Source organism: Stenella coeruleoalba, assembly GCF_951394435.1.
Source record: "Stenella coeruleoalba genome assembly, chromosome: 1".
In the NCBI taxonomy this organism is placed as follows: domain Eukaryota; kingdom Metazoa; phylum Chordata; class Mammalia; order Artiodactyla; family Delphinidae; genus Stenella; species Stenella coeruleoalba.
In genome coordinates, this window is record NC_137169.1 from 102,811,572 (window position 1) to 102,829,313 (window position 17,742).

General features: G+C 43.0%; 1 protein-coding gene across 6 annotated transcripts in view; it reads left to right on the forward strand.

Annotated features, from left to right (window-relative positions):
* TTF2 (transcription termination factor 2) overlaps nucleotides 1-17,400 on the forward strand; it is a 44,230-nt gene extending 26,830 nt beyond the window's left edge. For 2 of the 6 annotated variants that reach the window (XM_079919464.1, XM_079919468.1), the window contains 10 exons: nucleotides 241-394; nucleotides 722-813; nucleotides 1,640-1,722; nucleotides 2,132-2,265; nucleotides 5,177-5,347; nucleotides 7,689-7,747; nucleotides 8,589-8,739; nucleotides 9,427-9,509; nucleotides 11,326-11,400; nucleotides 14,474-17,399. In XM_079919464.1, the coding sequence (XP_079775590.1) occupies nucleotides 241-394; nucleotides 722-813; nucleotides 1,640-1,722; nucleotides 2,132-2,265; nucleotides 5,177-5,347; nucleotides 7,689-7,747; nucleotides 8,589-8,739; nucleotides 9,427-9,509; nucleotides 11,326-11,400; nucleotides 14,474-14,618 (1,147 nt within the window). In that variant the 3' untranslated portion in view covers nucleotides 14,619-17,399. Of the gene's footprint in view, nucleotides 1-240; nucleotides 395-721; nucleotides 814-1,639; nucleotides 1,723-2,131; nucleotides 2,266-5,176; nucleotides 5,348-7,688; nucleotides 7,748-8,588; nucleotides 8,740-9,426; nucleotides 9,510-11,325; nucleotides 11,401-14,473 lie in introns of all 6 variants that reach the window. The other 4 variants (XR_013827963.1, XM_079919465.1, XM_079919467.1 and 1 more) reach the window with 4 other exon arrangements.
* Nucleotides 17,401-17,742: the final 342 nt, after the last annotated feature.

The following is a 17,742-nucleotide window of genomic DNA, read 5'->3' on the forward strand; positions in this document are numbered from 1 at the left end:
TATGTCCTGTTGTGACGATATAGACGTTGTTAATGGGAAAATTCACATTTTTATAATGTGGTTATTGACTTGGATCCTTTTGCTCTGTCTAGCAGAGTTTTGCTATGAAATTGACGTTTACAAATGATTGGATGGCATGTAAAATCTGATTTGCTTTTCACCTTATGTCTGTCTTTGAACCTTTCCTCCATCCTCCCATGCTTCTTTCCTGTTCTCTATCCTCCTTCTCCAATGAAAAAGATTTCTCCGTTGTTCTCCATTTGATGAACTCAGTCTGTGGAGGAGTCAGGTTGACAATGGTTCAAAGAAAGGAGAAGAACGGTTAAATATTTTAACCAAGAGCCTTTTGCTGAGGAGAACAAAAGACCAGCTGGACCCCACCGGCAAGCCCTTGGTAATCCCATTGACACATGTCCCTGGGGGAGGCCAGGAGGGAGGGCCACCATGTCCTTGACTCGGCTTGAACCGCCATCTGCGTTGCTTCAGGAGCCTCTGAGTCTCCCATTTTCCTAGGAGGAGGCCCTCGGGTTGCTGTCCTGCCCCTCGTGTCACAGCAGTCCCGTGTGCAGTGTGTTAGAGCAGTCCTGTTTTCAGGGAAGGGTGGGAGCTGCTGTCCAGAGCCTGACTAGATTTCTGGTGCCAACTCTGGGGAGTGGCCTCCCTAATGTTCAGTTAATTTATATAACTTCATCCCAGCTGCTTTTTTCTTTTACTCTTCCAGGTGGTGCTCCCCCAGCGTAAATTTCAGTTGCACCATTTAAAGCTTTCTGAAGATGAAGAAAATGTTTATAGTGTCCTTTTTGCAAGATCAAGGTGTGTGCCGTGAAGAAGCACCTTCTCACATCTATTTTATTCTTGTTCTTGCTTGGGAGTGAGTCGAGGGTCAAGGTTCCTCTAACTGTAATTACGGTATTATTGACAAGTTGGATATCTGTGTTCCTTTTTTAAAAAACCTCCCTTTCTCTCTCCTCACCTCTCCTCAGCTCACCTTTGTCTCACATACACATTGAACCTGTTCTCCATTGGCTTCCTTGCATAGAAGCTCTAGGGTGTGCACACTGTACACCAGGTCTTTCTGTTCCTCATGGGGCTGTATTAGGAAAGTGTATCTCTTTGACCTTTGACCTGTTACCCAGCCTCTCATTGGAACTTTTAAAAAACTGCCCAGTAATCCTTCTTGTCATCTGTCCTTTGCACTTGCTCTAAAGCTCTTATCCTTCCCTGAATTCCAGATTTCTACTCTCCTATTTATTTGGTACCTCTCACTTCCAATGTAAATATGTTTTTTCTCTTTGTGTACCTTATATTTATTAATAAATATTATAGTATATTAACTTATACTAATTAATAATATGTTACTGTATTACATGTTAATATTAAATTGATATTAAATATAATACTAATATTTGATATTAATCTTTGTTAATATTTATTAATCATTTTTAAGTGGTTTGGCTTTTAAAGTAGTTATTTTTTATTACCTTTGCCCAATGCTTGCTGTGAGCCTACCTTCATTTAACAAGTTCACTTTTACAATTTTTCAAGGTCCTACCGCAACCACAGTTAAACACTGACCATTGTAAACCTATTTGGTCTTAACGACCATTTTATGTGCATTTTCGTTTTCTGTCTGAGGCAGGTCAGCTCTGCAATCCTATCTACAAAGACATGAAAGTGGGGGCAGCCAATCTGGAAGAAGCTCTGATAATCCATTCAGTAGAGGTAAGCAGTGGGACACTTACAAATACAGAAAACTCATGACAATGTGGATGCAGATTTGGTAAACTTACAGAAATGGGGGGGAGGGGTCATGCATTCTTGATTGCAGAGACTTGACCTTAGCTTGGAACCTCAAACCAAAGTAAAATCTACTGACGTGCAGGCACCAGACCTGGTGATCGAAACTTCTTTTTAGTTATTTTCAAAATCTGTTTGATTAAAATACAAGTCGGTCTATAAAGAAAACCAGTATTTCGTACTTCTCTAATTGGTAGAGAGAAGTAAGCTAAAACTATATGATTGAACCTCAGATCAAAGAAGTTTAAAATCTCCTCATTTAGTTCATGGTTCTTCCCCATATTTCTATTTTAAACCCTGTACTGTTTCCTGTGTCTGTTTTCCTTCTTGGAAGTGGCCCAGGAGTTTGGGTCCAGTGGGCCTGGGCTCTCCGTGGCAGCAGACTCGCAGACATCTAGCACCGCCCATATACTGTCACAGTTGCTGAGACTCCGCCAGTGTTGTTGTCATCTTTCTCTACTGAAGTCGGTAAGCAAAGTCACCTGTGTGGGACCCCAGAGGGGCTGTGGAGAAGTCCACCTCAGTCTCCTGAACCTGGGATCCAGTCTGCTGGATCAAGGAAAATGGGGTTTGAGTGTATTTTGTTTTCTGGTGGGATAGGAAAGAGAAAACTCTTTATTTTACTTTATTTTATATTAATCTTTATTGACCTTGAGATAATTCCCATGATGTTGAGAACAGTTTTTATTATTTGTTTTGTTTATTATTTTTCTTTAATTAACTAATTAATTAATTAATTGGCTGCACTGGGTCTTATTTGCGGCATGTGGGATCTTCGTTGCAGGGTGTGGGATCTTCTTAGTTGTGGCATGCGGGGATCTTTAGTTGCAGCATTCGGGATCTTTAGTTGCGGCATGCGGGATCTAGTTCCCTGACCAGGGATCAAACCCGGGCCGCCTGCATTAGGAGCATGGAGTCTTAACCGCTGGACCACCAGGGAAGTCCCTGGTTTGTTTAAATAAGCTTTATTTTAGAATAGAAAATGGCGTCTTGTTAAAAAGGAAGCCATATATGAATACTTCGGTATTTTAGGATGTCATAAAGCTTATTTAACTACTAGTGTTAAGTCTAGGTAAGAAAACTCAAGTATTTAAAGTTGTCTTGATATTGGATAGAGGCACATCTGTAATTAAGAGGAACATGTCATAGGCAGAACACTCTGACATAAATTGCAGCAATATGTTTTTGTATTTCTCTCCTAGAGAAATGGAAATAAAAGCAAAAATAAACAAATGGGACCTAATTAAACTTAAAAGCTTTTACACAGCAAAGGAAATCATAAACAAAATGAAAAGACAACCCACAGAGCGGAAGAAAATATTTGCAAACAATGCTACCAACAAGGGATTAATTTCCGAAATACACAAACAGCTCATACAGCTTAATAGCAAAAAAACAAACAACCCAATCAAAGAATGGGCAGAAGACCTAAATAGGTATTTCACCAAAGACATATAGATGGCCAAGAGGCACGTGAAAAGATGCTCAGTGTCACTAATTATTAGAGAAATGCAAATCACAACCATAATGAGGTCCTCACCTCACACCAGTCAGAATGGCCATCATTAAAAAGTTGACAAACAATAAATGCTGGAGAGGGTGTGGAGAAAAAGGAACCCTCCTACACTGTTGGTGGGAGTCTAAATGGGTGCAGCCACTCTGGAGAACAGTATGGAGGACCCTTAAAAAACTAAAAATAGAGTTACCATATAATCCAGCAGTCCCACTCCTGGGCACATATCTGGAGAAAACTAATTCAAAAAGATACATGCACTCCAGTGTTCATACTCATTACAGCATTATCTACAATAGCCAAGACATGGAAGCAATCTAAATGTCTATCAACAGATGGATGGATAAAGAAGATGTGGTGCTTGTGTGTGTGTGTATACACACACATATACATATAACGGAATATTACTCAGCCATAAAAAGAGAATGAAATGATGCCATTTGCAGCAACATGGATGGGACTAGAGATTATCATATTAAGTAATCAAAGGCAAATATCATATGCTATCACTTATTTGTAGAAGCTAAAAAAAATGATACAAATGAACTTATTTACAAAACAAAAGTAGACTCACAAACATAGAAAACAAACTTATGGTTACCAAACGGGATAGCAGAGGGTGGTGAGGAAGGGATAAATAGGAGTTTGGGATTAACATATACACACTACTATATATTGAATAGGTAAACAACAAGGACCTACTGTATAGCACAGGGAACTAAACTCAATATCTTGTAATAACCCGGGAATTCCCTGGCGCTCCAGTGGTTAGGACTTGGTGCTTTCACTTCCAGGGCCTGGGTTCGATCTCTGGTCGGGAAACCAAGATCCTGCAAGCCACGTGGTGCAGCTAAAATAAAAAAATCTTGTAATAACCTTTAATGGAAAAGAATCTGAAAGAGAATATATAGGTGTGTGTGAGTATGTATGTATAAGGGGATCACTTTGCTGTACACCAAAAACTAACACAATATTGTAAATATACTTCAATTTTAAAAAAAAAGGGGCATATGTTATTCTTTTTTTTTTTTTCTCTTGGCAGTTAAAATTTATTTTCTCCTTGGTTATCAAGGATTCTTACTTTCTTTATACTCTTCTGAACTTTTCCAGATTTTCTAAAATGAGCATATGTTATTTTTATGAACAGAAAAAGAACTACTCCTGGTACTTGAAAATTTTTTCTTTTATTAAAAAAATTTTTATTGAAGTATGTTATTCTTTTGAGGTGCTATAGTAATGTATCTTTTTTTGGTAGCAAATTGCATCTTGATTATCAATAACTTAATTAACTGTTCTGTTCTAGCTGGGGAAAATAGAAAGATCTTGCAATCTGGCAATTATCTAAGAAGTTCCATCATTTGATTGATTGATTTATTAAATGGATTCCTTTTTTGTTTTTAATTATTTTTGATTGTGTTGGGTCTTCGTTGCTGCGCATGGGCTTTCTCTAGTTATGGCGAGCAGGGGCTACTCTTTGTTGCAGTGCGTGGGCTTCTCATTGCAGTGGCTTCTCTTGTTGCGGAGCACGGGCTCTAGGCTCACGTGGGCTTCAGTAGTTGTGGCGCACGGGCTTAGTTGCTCCGCAGCATGTGGGATCTTCCTGGACCAGGGATTGAACCCGTGTCCCCTGCATTGGCAGGCAGATTCTTAACCACTGCGCCACCAGGGAAGTCCCTTGATTTATTTTTGATCTGGTGAAAAGAGCTTGCAAGATTACATTTTAATCTGGGTTTACCCGAGGAGATACTGATGTAAATTACGAGACATTTTGCCATGTGCTGTGTTAAACAGTTAGCACTTTGGCAGGTCACATGCCTTGCTGCCTCAACCGCCCATCTGCTCTTTCCTCTGTCTGATTCTGCTCAGGCCCTGGATCTGAAAGAGCTGAAGAGTGAAGGCCTGGTCCTTTCCCTGGAAGAGCAGCTCAGAGACTTGACCTTGTCCGAATTCCATAACTCAGAACCGTCCGCCTCCATTTCCCTTAATGGCAAATGCTTCAATGTGGAGCTTTTTGACGACAGGAGAGAGAGCACCAAGGTAGTATGATGACCTCTATTCTAGTAGAAAGACTTTGCCTCCTTATACATTTCCCTGAGTGAGAGCGCCACATTTGTCCAAGCGAGCCCAGCCATTTGACAGCAGAGCTGGAGCTGTTAGATGTTGGCTGGTCAAATTCTCCCTCCAGTCTTAAATTCTAGTTTGATTTGATGAATAAAACTGAAGTCTTACTACATAGTGGGCTTTCAGAGAGTGGCTTGGACCGACCCGGCATCAGGGCAGATTTCTGGCATGGATTCCTGGGGAAGGAGCCTGTCAGGTGTATGCCGGCCACAAGGCCCAGGCAAGTGAGCAGTTTGTTTTGGGAAAACAACGAAGGCCTGAGCCTCGAGACTGTGTAATACGTCTGAGCGCCAGTTGCTTTGCTTTGTTGAGAGGCTTCCATCTGCCGGGTTTGTTTCCTACCAGCCTCTCCTCGTTAGTCACTCTGTTCTGTTTTCATTGAATGTTTTAAGAACTGAAGGGTTCTATCAGAGGAAGGCCGGGGTGTGTGTCCTGCCTCTCCACTGGCTCACTTGGAACCTGCCCATCGTCTCGCCTGCCCTGAGGGCTGGGTTCCCTCTCTACTGCTTTCTGAGGCTGCCTCAGCCTCTCTTCAAAGGCTTTAAAAGATGTAACTGGAAAGGAGGTCACTGCCAGGGGAATGGTTTTACCAAAGAATTACTTTTAATTAGATTTTAAAAATATTTACCTAGGTCTTCACCATCAGTAACCGAGAGAAACATAAGAAGGGCACCACATGTGGCCGGACTTCAGGCCCTAGCACCCTCAGTTAGCTATTGGGTTAAAATTCATGTTCCTAATAATTTGTGTTCCTAATAACTTGTCTGATACTCAGGTCATCGTTCACAAGGTTCTTAATGTGAACCCATTAACCGTAGTTCAAACCACTTAAGGTGGTTTCATGTGAGGAAGGGAGTTTTGTTTGGTAGCACAAAGCTAAACTCATACAGAACGTTATTAGAATTTGGCCCCAGCTCACAGCCCATGAATCCTGCTCTTCCACTGCTTTTTTTTCAAAATACCTATCGCCAGGTTTTTCATGAGGCAGTTCGAGAACTTTCCACAACCTTGAGTTGCCAAGACATCAGGCACTTCGTGTACCTGCTTTTTTCCTTCCTACTAATTCAAAATGGTACGGTCCTGTGACTGTCTTCCTGCCCAGGCATCAGCGGGTTTGTTCAGGTGGGAGCGCTGCCTTACGCGGGGGCCTCAACAGGTTGCCACTAGCACCACGACGGCGTAGAATGGAAGAGCTAAGGGCACCTCAGTTCCTCTGGCTCAGCCCCTTTTTACTGATGAGGAAGCTGTGCTCTTAACTGGGAGTTCCAAGGTGATCCAGCCCTGTAATGGCAGAATAAGAACTCTCTTCATCTCCTGATTCTTGGTCTAATTTTCGTCCTCTTCCTCCATTCTGGGATGAACTTTAAAGCCTTTGGAAAGGTCATTCACATTAGCGGTCAGGAAGAATGAGGCCAGCTGCTCTCCAGAGTCCTGCCCCTGTGTTCTTATCGCCTGCTCCCTCATAGACTTGAATATGCCCTGAGCAGTTTTGGTAAAGAGAGCTTGTCGTGAAGCTTGAGCAAGTATTCCTCAGTCTGGACAGGTTCTCTTCTTCAACACCGTTTGCAGCAGGCCTCAAACTGGGTCAAGCTCTTTCACTTTCTCCTTCTACAAATGTTAGGATAGTATCTTCTCTGGTCCAGCAATATGCCGAGTGCTAGGGGTGCAGAAATGAACCAGACATATGCTGGCTCTGCCTCTTCAGAGCATCTCCGGCCATGAAAGCAAGAGATGACTAATAAGCAATTAATATATAGTATGAAAAAGACCATGATAATAGAAAGAAAAGGTGGTATAGTAGCATGTAGGCAGTGGGCTCCTGGGATTGGAGAGGACGTCCAAGAAGCTGACACGTAAGGCTGTCCTAGGCAGAGGGAACAGAATGGACAAAGATGAGACAAAGCGTGACTTAGTGGAGGGAGAATGTTGGTATCACCCGAGCATCATTTGAAGAGCGCGTAGTGAGGGTGGAGGCTGGAGATGTGAGCGGAAGGCAAGGTAGCAAGGACCTGGGAGGCCACTGTACGGAGCTTGGGCTTTATTCTCAGCGGGAAGCCACTGCAGGGGCTTCAGCCAGAGGAGGAAAATAAGAAACTGACATTTTGGAAATAGCACTCTGGCTGCAGAGAGGAAAGGGAACTAGAGAGGAGTAAGACCAGAAGCCGAGAGGCTCTGGAGGAGACCGATTCTTTAATTCAGAACATGGAGAAAAGCAAATTTGCTTAAACCTCCATATGTTAATTCCATCTTTTCCCAGATTTCATCTCTGTTGGCAGAATTGGAGGCAATCCGAAGAAATTCAGGGTCCCAAAAGAGGTAAATGTGTTATTTCATTATCCAAGCATTGCTTGTAATTACGCTAGAAAATTTAATATTGCAGATAGTTATAAATCTTCGCTTTTTATATCAAGGACCTTGAGTCATGCTTAGTAGAAAGCACTCAGGTTACAGCACAGATTCCCTTTGATTTCTAATTAAAATGTTTGTGGCACTGGTTGAAAAGGCAATCCCTAGAGGATCCGAGTAAACTGAGCATCCGAGTAAACTGAGTAAGAGCAGAGAAGAAGCATCTCAAGAAAAGCAAGAGAGTAATAGGTGGGCGAGGGAGGGAGAAGAGTGGGGTCAGACCGGGAGCCCCCATGGAGCTGGGGACCTAAGCTGGGGACGTGGATATGGGAGGTTCATTCGTTGTTTGACTTTACTGTGTGCTATTCAGTGCATTTGTAGATCGGAAATATTTTGATCTAAACACATAAAACTCTAATTAAAGCACAGCATGGGGGGAACAGAGAAGCCCTAGCAGCTTCTGGTTCTGACTGGCAAAGGGAGGGGCCTGTACCCCTTTGCAGGAGCACAGACCTCCTGTGGGTAAGCACTAGGCCCCAGATAATCAGAGGCTGCAGCCAGTACTTCAGCTTAGCCACCACTTTATTCTGACTTCATTTTGCACAAAATAAGTTGCAGACTGGATCTAGAAATAGCTGGAAATATTGTAATCTTATAATGTCACCGAAGTGTGTAAGCTTAGGTAGCAGAAGGCCTTTCCTCGTCCACATTTGATAGCTGAATCGTACGAATAGCAGGCGTTAAAGCCCTGCAGATGAGTTTGTTTCATCTATTCGGGGGCATTGGTTTTCTGTTTTATCTTTCCTTCCAGTGTCATCGTCTCTCAGTGGACCAGCATGCTGAAGGTTGTAACCTTGCACCTTAAGAGGCATGGACTGACTTATTCCACCATCGATGGCTCTGTTAACCCCAAACAGAGAATGGACTTGGTGGAGGCATTTAACAAATCCAGGGGCCCTCAGGTACAAGCTGATCAGAGCAGAGCTCTGTAATCAAGAGCAAATTGTTCCCAATTATACAGAAAATTTTAACATAGCTCGATTCAAAAATATTCATAGCTTTGACCCCTCCAGGTGTTTTTGATTCCTTTGACATTTATTGGGGGTACATGTCAAAGTGTGCAAATACTCTAAGAGAATAAACTGTGAGGGCTAAAAAGAGAGTAAGAACATAACTGGTTAGGTTCAAGAGACTCTGTGGAGGAGACAAGCCTGGAAGGACGGGTGGGATCTTGATATGAGGAAAGATGGAGGGAAGTGGGAGAACAAAGGCATCTAATTATGGATAATGCAAATTTGGAAAGCATTAGTTGAGTGATGGCAGGAGAATCGTGGCAGTGGTTGGAGGACTGATGGAACAGACAGAATCCGGTTGATGGAAAGTTTATTGAGCTAACCACCCCTGGTGCTCTAAATGGTAGTATTCATATATTTCGGCAGGTGCACAATTAATGTTTTAAGAATGACTCACCAAAAAAAGGTTAAATGAGAATTTTCTCAAAGGTGAGGCATGGGAGATAGGATCTCAGAGTTTCGAAACAGTGCCTTTATGACAGCAGAAGGGAATTTGATAAGAGCGTGTTGCTAAGAAGGAGAGGTGATTGATGAGACCAAGTCTGTGTAAAGTTAATGGTGTGCTTCCTTTTGAAGGTTATGCTAATCTCTCTCTTGGCTGGAGGCGTTGGTCTAAACCTGACTGGAGGAAACCATCTTTTTCTTCTGGACATGCACTGGTAACGATTCTGGATTTTTCTTGAGTTGTCACAGCATAGCAGGGAGACCAGAGGGGCAGTAAGGCCTGACTTCTTATATTGAGTGTGTTCCTTTCATATCATGGAGCTGCCTCTGTGCATCCATGTGTATAAGATACAGATCAAAATGGTGTAGGGCTGGGGACTTTCCTGGTGGCCCAGTGGTTAAGAATCCGCCTGCCAATGCAGGGGACACAAGTTCGATCCCTGGTCCGGGAAGATCCCACATGCCGCGGAGCAACTAAGCCCATGCACCACAACTACTGAGCCTGCGCTCTAGAGCCCGTGAGCCACAACTACTTGAGCCCATCTGCCGCAACTACTGAAGCCTGCGTGCCTAGAGCCCGTGCTCCGCAACCGGAGAAGCCCCTGCAACGAGAAGCCCGCGCGCCGCAACAAAGAGTAGTCCCCTCTCGCCGCAACTAGAGAGAAAGCCCGCGCACAGCAGCGAAGACCCAACACAGCCCAAAATAAATAAAGTAATAAATAACTTAAAAAAAGGAGAGAGAAAAAAAATTGGTGTAGGGTTAGTTGCCAGCCCTGAATTCCTGAGCAAGCAAGGCTTCAAATGACTATTTAAAATAGTCTGTTCACTATTTATTGTTAATCTAACATCTGTTCCATGGAAACTGAGAGCGGAGTAGGGGGTGCTTTTCCTTATGGCCAAGAGCTGCTTCACTCAATGAAGAGTTTTATCTCTTCAAAACACCGTATTTCAGACATACTTGTTGACGTCCAAGGAAATCTCAGCCTTGGTGAAGAGGGAGAACTGTTACTCCAAAGGGAAAAGGCAAAGGAATTTTTAAATTATGTTAGACACACACTTAACACATAGCCTTGGACTCACTGCACATAGTGTCAACACCGGGAGTATGGCAGCATCCTTCCTAGAAACGAAGTGAATGACTCATGTATTGCTAGGAGAAAGCATCATAATTTGTCCCTGTTTTGAGTTTTCATTGATGCCAGTCAGGGATCGCTGCACCAGGCACTGGTGCCAGAGATTGTCATTTGTTAATTCTCCAGGCAGCCCAGATGGGTACAAACAGGCCGACCTGTTATTATCTTCCTGGAGAACGTGGTTAGGTCTTACTTGGGACTCCCCTATACTCGTGAGTGAGGAAAGCAGAATGGGGATCATGCTGGTTTCTGAATTGAGCAATGTTATCCAAGATTTTAAAGAGGTAAGATGAGAAACTAGTTTGGAATTGATAATGAGAACCTAGAAAGAATGAGACAAATTAAGTCTCCTTAGTTGAATCTAGAATATTAAAGTTGAAAAAGGCATTAGAGATCATTTGCCAGCCCGCCGGTTTCCAAGTAGCCATCTGAAGTCTGGAGGGTTGTGGTTAGATGACTTGCCCAAAGTCACTCGACTAGTTAGTGACAGGATTTGAGCATTGGTTTAACCTCAGTTACTTAAGAGTTTCCAACTGATGGTGGTGCTAAGAGTTCCTATTAGCAATCTGATCCCGGTTTCTCATGAGAGGGCAAGAAGACATCTGGGGCTTTCTGAGTCCCACATAGACTAGAACAGAGACCTACAAATTTTTTCTATAAGTATTTTAGGCCAGATAGTAAATATTTTAGGCTTTGCCAGTTACATAGGTCTCTGTTGCATATTCTTTGTTGTAGGTTTTTTCGTTTTGTTTTGTTTTGCAAACCTTTAAAAATGTAACAACCATTTTAAACACAAGAGCCATACAGAAACAGACTGTGGGCTGCATTTGGCCCATGGGATTTGCCCACCCCTGGTCTAGGATGTCATTATCTTTGAGCTTTACTTGTCTTCTAACAGGAATCCGTCACTTGAAGATCAAGCTTGTGACCGAATTTACCGAGTAGGGCAGAAGAAAGATGTTGTCATACACAGGTAAGTAAGTAAAGGTCTCCAGGACAAAGGTCTGCTTTCATGAAAATTTTTCTCGGGTAATGTTTTAATAGAATGTGTAAAGTATTTGATGATCACTGTACTAATGGTGCTTGTGGGGCACATCCTTTTTGGTACTCACAGTCAGGAAGGGAACACAAGCAATTTGTGGATAACCTTGGAGTTGGTCCTGCAGAAGAAGAAAAGCTTATGAACAATGCTGAGCCTTAATGCAGTCAAGGCCGCCCATGAAAGGACTCTCCTCCCTCCTCCCTCTCTTCCTCTCCCTCTCTCTCTTTTTCTTTTAACTTTTATTTTGACATAATTCCAGACATATAGCGAAGAATGTAAGAATTCTTACAAGAATACCCCAAAGTTCTTGATTGCAAGAATAATACCAAAAACTTCCTGTGCACTGTGACACGTGTGTGTGTGTGTGTGTGTGTGTGTGTGTGTAAGATTTTTTCTGGACCGTTTGACAGTAAGTTGCAGACATGATGCTCCTTTACCTCTAAATAGTGAAATACGCATTTCCTAAAAATGACATTCTCTTACATAACTATAATAAAGTAATCAAAACCAGGATGTTAACAGTAATACAATACTCATATCTGATCTATGGACCTTATTCAATTTTGCCACTTGTCCCAGTGATGTCCTTCCCAGCCAAAGAAAATTCTAGGTCCTGTATAGCATTTGATTGTCATGACTCTTTTGTCCCCTTTAACTGGAACAACACCTCAATCTTTCTTTGTGTTTTATGACAGTGACATTTCTGACGTGCACAGGCCAGTTATTTTGTAGAATGCCCCGTCCTTGAGACCCTCTTCTCTTTAAAAACAACAACAGAACCTGCCTTAATTGTACAATACAGTCTAGTTATGGACCTCTTTTTCTCCTTCCTTTTCATGGCTAAGTTTTCTGAATAATTAGAAATCCTTGTCTATCTTTACTTACTTCCCATTCATTCCTCAACCTATACAAACTGGCTTTCACCGCCGCCGCTCCATTGAAGCTACTCTTGCTAAGGGACACCAATGAATTCCCAAATTCACCAAGTACAGTGATTATGTCTGTTGTTTTGTCTTTATCTCTCTTCTCAGCTCACTTTGTATGCACCTCTCTTAATAATCCTGTCCACTCCAGTAAATCCAAAATCTATACCCTCTGTTCCAAGGTTTCCTAAACTTCAGGCCCAGATATCCAAATCCCCACGAAATATCTGAATCTGAGTGTCCACATCCACACCCATTATTCATTCACTCATGTATTTGTCTCATTCAACTCAAAAAACGAATGAATACCTGTTGAGGAGTCCCCATGTAACAAGTACTGTTACATGCTCCAGGGACTCACAATGTCATAAGCTGAGATTGTTTCTCCCTGCTACCTCATATCTACTGATTCTTCTGAATTTCTCGTCTTTGTGAATAGAATCACTGTTTATCTAATCATGGAGCCAAAACTAGACTCCCCCTTCTTGCTCACGTTTCACAAACCAAATCCATTCATTTTATTTTCTAGGTGTTTCTTGTAACCATCCCTTTCTTCCCATCCCACTGCCATTTCCTCCTTTCAAAACCAAGTTTCTTAGCATCACAGGCAGAGTCACTCATGATCCAGCCCCCGCCAGCCTCTTGAGCTTCTGCTATTGTAGTACAGCATAGTTTTTGACTTTTGCCCTGGCCAGACTCTACGACCCCTGCAGCAGACTGTGTTCCAAAACTCAGTCATGGTTTTACACATGTTCCCATTCCCTGGGATGCCCTCCCCACTGTTCTATCTGGCAAACCCTTGCTCATCCTACAAGTCACACTAAGAGTCAAGTTGTCAATGGAACCTTCCCTGAAGACCCCAGACAGATTTCTTTTCACTCCTTTTGTACGCTGGACATACTTCCGTTATAGCGCTTTCCAGGTCATATTATTATTGTTGCTGTTTATTTTCATGTCTTTGTTTTGTGTTCTCTTTGACTGCAAGACCATGTTCAAATCTCCGTTCCTACACCTAGCATAGTGCATGGCATATAGGGAATCTTCATCAGCACCTGTTGAATGAGTGAATAAAGGACAACAGTGGTATTTCCTTGGTTTGTAAAACCTGTTTTCAGTGTGAATTAGCCAAGAGATAGGACACTCTGTACTTAAACCAGCACACATATTCCTGGCAGAAACTTGATAAGCTTTAGGCCTTCTGACCTTACCAGGATGGAGCGTTTTGTGTAAAAGCTGGATCTCTACACTTTTTTTTGGATCAGGATATCTTTTGCTTATTTTGGCACTTCTCAATTATCTCAGCTTCAGAAGGAAAGAAAAGGCCAATTTGAGGTCAGATCACTTTATTTTTAAATTTTTATTTTATTTATTTATTATGGCTGTGTTGGGTCTTCGTTGCTGCACGCAGGCTTTCTCTAGTTGCGGCGAGCGGGGGCTACTCTTTGTCACAGGGCGCGGCCTTCTCATTGCGGTGGCTTCTCTTGTTGCGGAGCGTGGGCTCTAGGCACGCGGGTAGTTGTGGCTCACGGACTCTAGAGCGCAGGCTCAGTAGTTGTGGCGCATGGGCTTAATTGCTCGGCAATATGTGGGATCTTCCTGGACCAGGGGTCGAACCCGTGTCCCCTGCATGGGCAGGCAGATTCTTAACCACTGCGCCACCAGGGAAGTCCAAGGTCAGATCACTTTCAATGGATATATATTTAGTCTAAGTTGTTTAGATCTCCTAAACATAGAGTTCTTAATCAAACCTAAGAAAAAATAAAGGAAGAAATCTCATTTAAAAACTAAAGCATAGGGCTTCCTTTGTAGCGCAGTGGTTGAGAGTCTGCCTGCCGATGCTGGGGACACGGGTTCGTGCCTCGGTCCGGGAGGATCCCACATGCCGCCGAGCGGCTGGGCCCATGAGCCATGGCCGCTGGGCCTGCACATCCGGAGCCTGTGCTCTGCAGCAGGAGAGGCCACAACAGTGAGAGGCCCGCGTACCACAAAAAAAAACCAAAAAACTAAAGCATAAATAGATGTTTGAATATGTCATTAGATATGCAGCTTTGGGTTTTTGATTATTTGCTTATCTTTTTCAGATTTGTTTGTGAGGGAACAGTGGAAGAGAAGATCTTGCAGCTCCAAGAAAAAAAGAGAGATTTGGCCAAACAGATTCTATCAGGAACTGGAGAAGTTGTCACCAAGCTCACCTTGGCCGATCTCAAAGTCCTTTTTGGCATCTAACTTCCTGTTTATGGAGCTCAGAATAGTGCCATTGTTGGTTTGTATTAGGATCTGGGGAGAATGACCTAACCCTGGTCCTTTGAGCTCTCGTTGGCATTCGGTTTCACCTTCAAGCCCTCCTCAAAGTGAGGATCAGTTACCATGTTAACCACTTGGTTAACCAGTCATGTTAATCAATCAACGTATTTAATGTGTGACATAGAAACCAATAAATTACTTCAGATAAGAGCAAATGCTTTAGAGTTAGAGAATTTGGAACACAGCCCTGGGAGAGTTGTACCTAAGCTTCAGCAAAAGCTCAAAAAGCCCTCTGTTGCTTTTCTCTTCTCAGCTGGTGGGGACCCAATGTTACTGCCTTGTCTAACACAGGCTCCGTCCCATCTCTTCATCTCCTGCCAATGAGGCTGCTCGTATAACCATCTCTTTATGGGCTGAGCAGAAGCAGCTCTCTGCGTAATATGTAGATGGTTAGTATTTGTATCATCGTATTATTTAGAATTTGGTATCATATCATTTAGTATTATTTTATATTGCTATCATATCATGTGGTATTTGTGTCATAAATTTTAATTTTTGTGTCATTTTTCTAGTATTTGTATTTTTACAAATTTACAGTATTTGTAGCACTTAGTATCATTGTTTCATTTAGTAGTATTGTGTCATTTAGTACTTGTATTAGCATTGGCATAATCCAATAAACATGTGTTTGACAGTGTAGCAGAGATAATGCTTTGTGTTCACTAACCCCCATTTCCTTTTCCTCCTGGCCACCAGAGACTACATTTCCTAGTCTTCACTGCAGTTACATGGGTCCATATTGCTGAGTTCTAAGTCAGTGGAATATGGAGAGAAGTGATGTAAGTCATTTCTTATCTGCCTTTCTGAAACCTTGCAAGTGATTCTTTGTGCTGTTTCTTCTCTTGTTGGCCCACTGAATACAAAGGAACTGATGGATGACTGCAGGGCCCTAGAGACTTGTGAAGCCACTAGGTCAGAGATTCTTAACCTACTGCTGGCCACGGACCTCTTGGCAGACCGGTAAGCCTCAGTTCCTGAACGACGTCGGAACAAAGCTTCCTGTGTGTGCCTCCCTTCTCACCCTAGCTCACCTACATTGGACTATGACACGATCAAGAAATAATTTTTTTTAAAACCATGAGACTTGGGTGTTCATTTGTATAGCAGTTTGTATCCTGACTAATACAAACTCTTGAGAATTTCTTACTTTGGGAAACTATTCAGATTCCCTTCTTCCCGTTGGCACTTACTCAGCTAATTTCTGCTAGAAAGAATTGTATTTCTTCCTAGATAGAACTGTTGCCCTCCTTTGAGTTAGGATTAGGTGACAAAGCCCTGTGTTAAGCCAGTCACAGTATGGGCTGAGGCACTGGGGCCTGTTTAAGCAAAGGTGCCCTCTGAGGACATGGTCTAAAGGCCCACAGAGGCAAAGACAGGTGGCCTGGAAGGAAGAGTTCTGACTTAACTCTACTTCCAGGTTCACCTTAGCTGGGGTGTAGCCTTGAAAAAATCATTAACTTCTCTACACTTTGGTTTCCGCATTTGTGGTAGGCATTGTTTTTAGAACTTCGGCAGCTGTAGTGAAGTCCCTGGTAAAGTCGGGAAATGGAGGATGTAAGATTACCCTTCGGGAGTTACGCCGTAGGATCAACACACCAGGGCAAAGGGAGTGTCACCCGAGAAGCAGTGGCTCCCAGGCCAGCATGAACGTACAAACCCTGCCTCTGCTGTTTGCTGACTGTCTGGTGTTCAGCTAGTTGCAGATTCCCCAGGCACCTCAGTTCTTTCATCTGTAAGATGTGAGGATTAGCATACAGCTCACTGTGCTCCCCTGGCAATTTAGAAACACACATACACACCATAGCCCATGCGACCAGATCGACAGATGGGTCATGTCAGTCAGAAGGCATGTTAGGTGAACACTGTCAGTGTCCTTTCCAGGTCCTGTTTAGGAGAGAGGCAGTGTCAACTTCGAGGTTCAAGTATTCTTGCTTTTAGTCTGAAGATGGTTGCAGGGATTATAACCTACAATCTTCAGATATTCAGAGCCCACTGACCAATGTAATCTACTCTGATATTCCTTCTCGTATCTTAGTTTCTCTAGTGTTCCTCACTCTGATTCTAAGCTAGCAAAGCCACTCAGTCTTTTCTTGGGTAGGTGTTCCTGTAACAGGGAGATGCTATCGATGTGAGGCGGATACAGCAAAAATTGGAACCACTGTCATACCAGACATGCATCCTTCAGTCCTAGCCCTGGGGTGGAAATGTCTCATGAATTATAATATACGTAGCATTCTGGCGTCTGTCTCAGGCTCACGTTCATTTTAGTTACCGTGAGTCCATTTCTTAAGGTCAGGGCATGACAAGGTGGGTCTCTGCACCCTCTAGCAGTGGGCAGCATCCCACAGTGTAGTGATCTAATTGAGGTGCTACCCTATGAATTCTGCCAGTGTCAACCAGCCTTCCCTTATGTGACACCGTAACGGTCAGATTTTCTTTTTACATCTCTCTGCCTACCTCAGCAGACTTAGGCAAGAACAGTAAATGCTTTGTTAGCCATGAAGTGCTATCCAAACGCTAGTGTTATTGCTGTGGGACCAGGTCTCGGAATATGAGAATAAAATTGAAGCATGGGTGCAGCTGAAAGAGCCAGATGGTGAACATCTGTCACCAAAGTGCAGCATTGCTGAGCACCCAGTTTACAAGGTATTTCTTATGTGACAGAGCTGCCTTCATGGAAGGTTTATAGTTTGACTTCTCTTTGGCAGTGTTAATCAAAAAAGGGCATCGTGCGTGCCATGGCTGGATGGAACCTGGGCCCTTTAAAGCCTTACCAAGGACTCCTGTTGCCATCCAATTATTATGAACACAGTAGGTAGAATGATGTCTTTGTGGGACATGACCCCTTCCTCTAGCAGTCATGGATGTGATCTGGAATGGCTACGTATAAATACTGGGCTCTTTCCTCTCTCTGGTTGTCTTGTGCAATGAAGTAGCTTCTGCAGGGCTGAAAGACGAGGCCAGATTATCCTGCACAGATAGTCATGGAAATGCCAGTGCTCGGTGTGGCCCCTCTGGTGTTCTGAAATCTTGATATCTACCATAA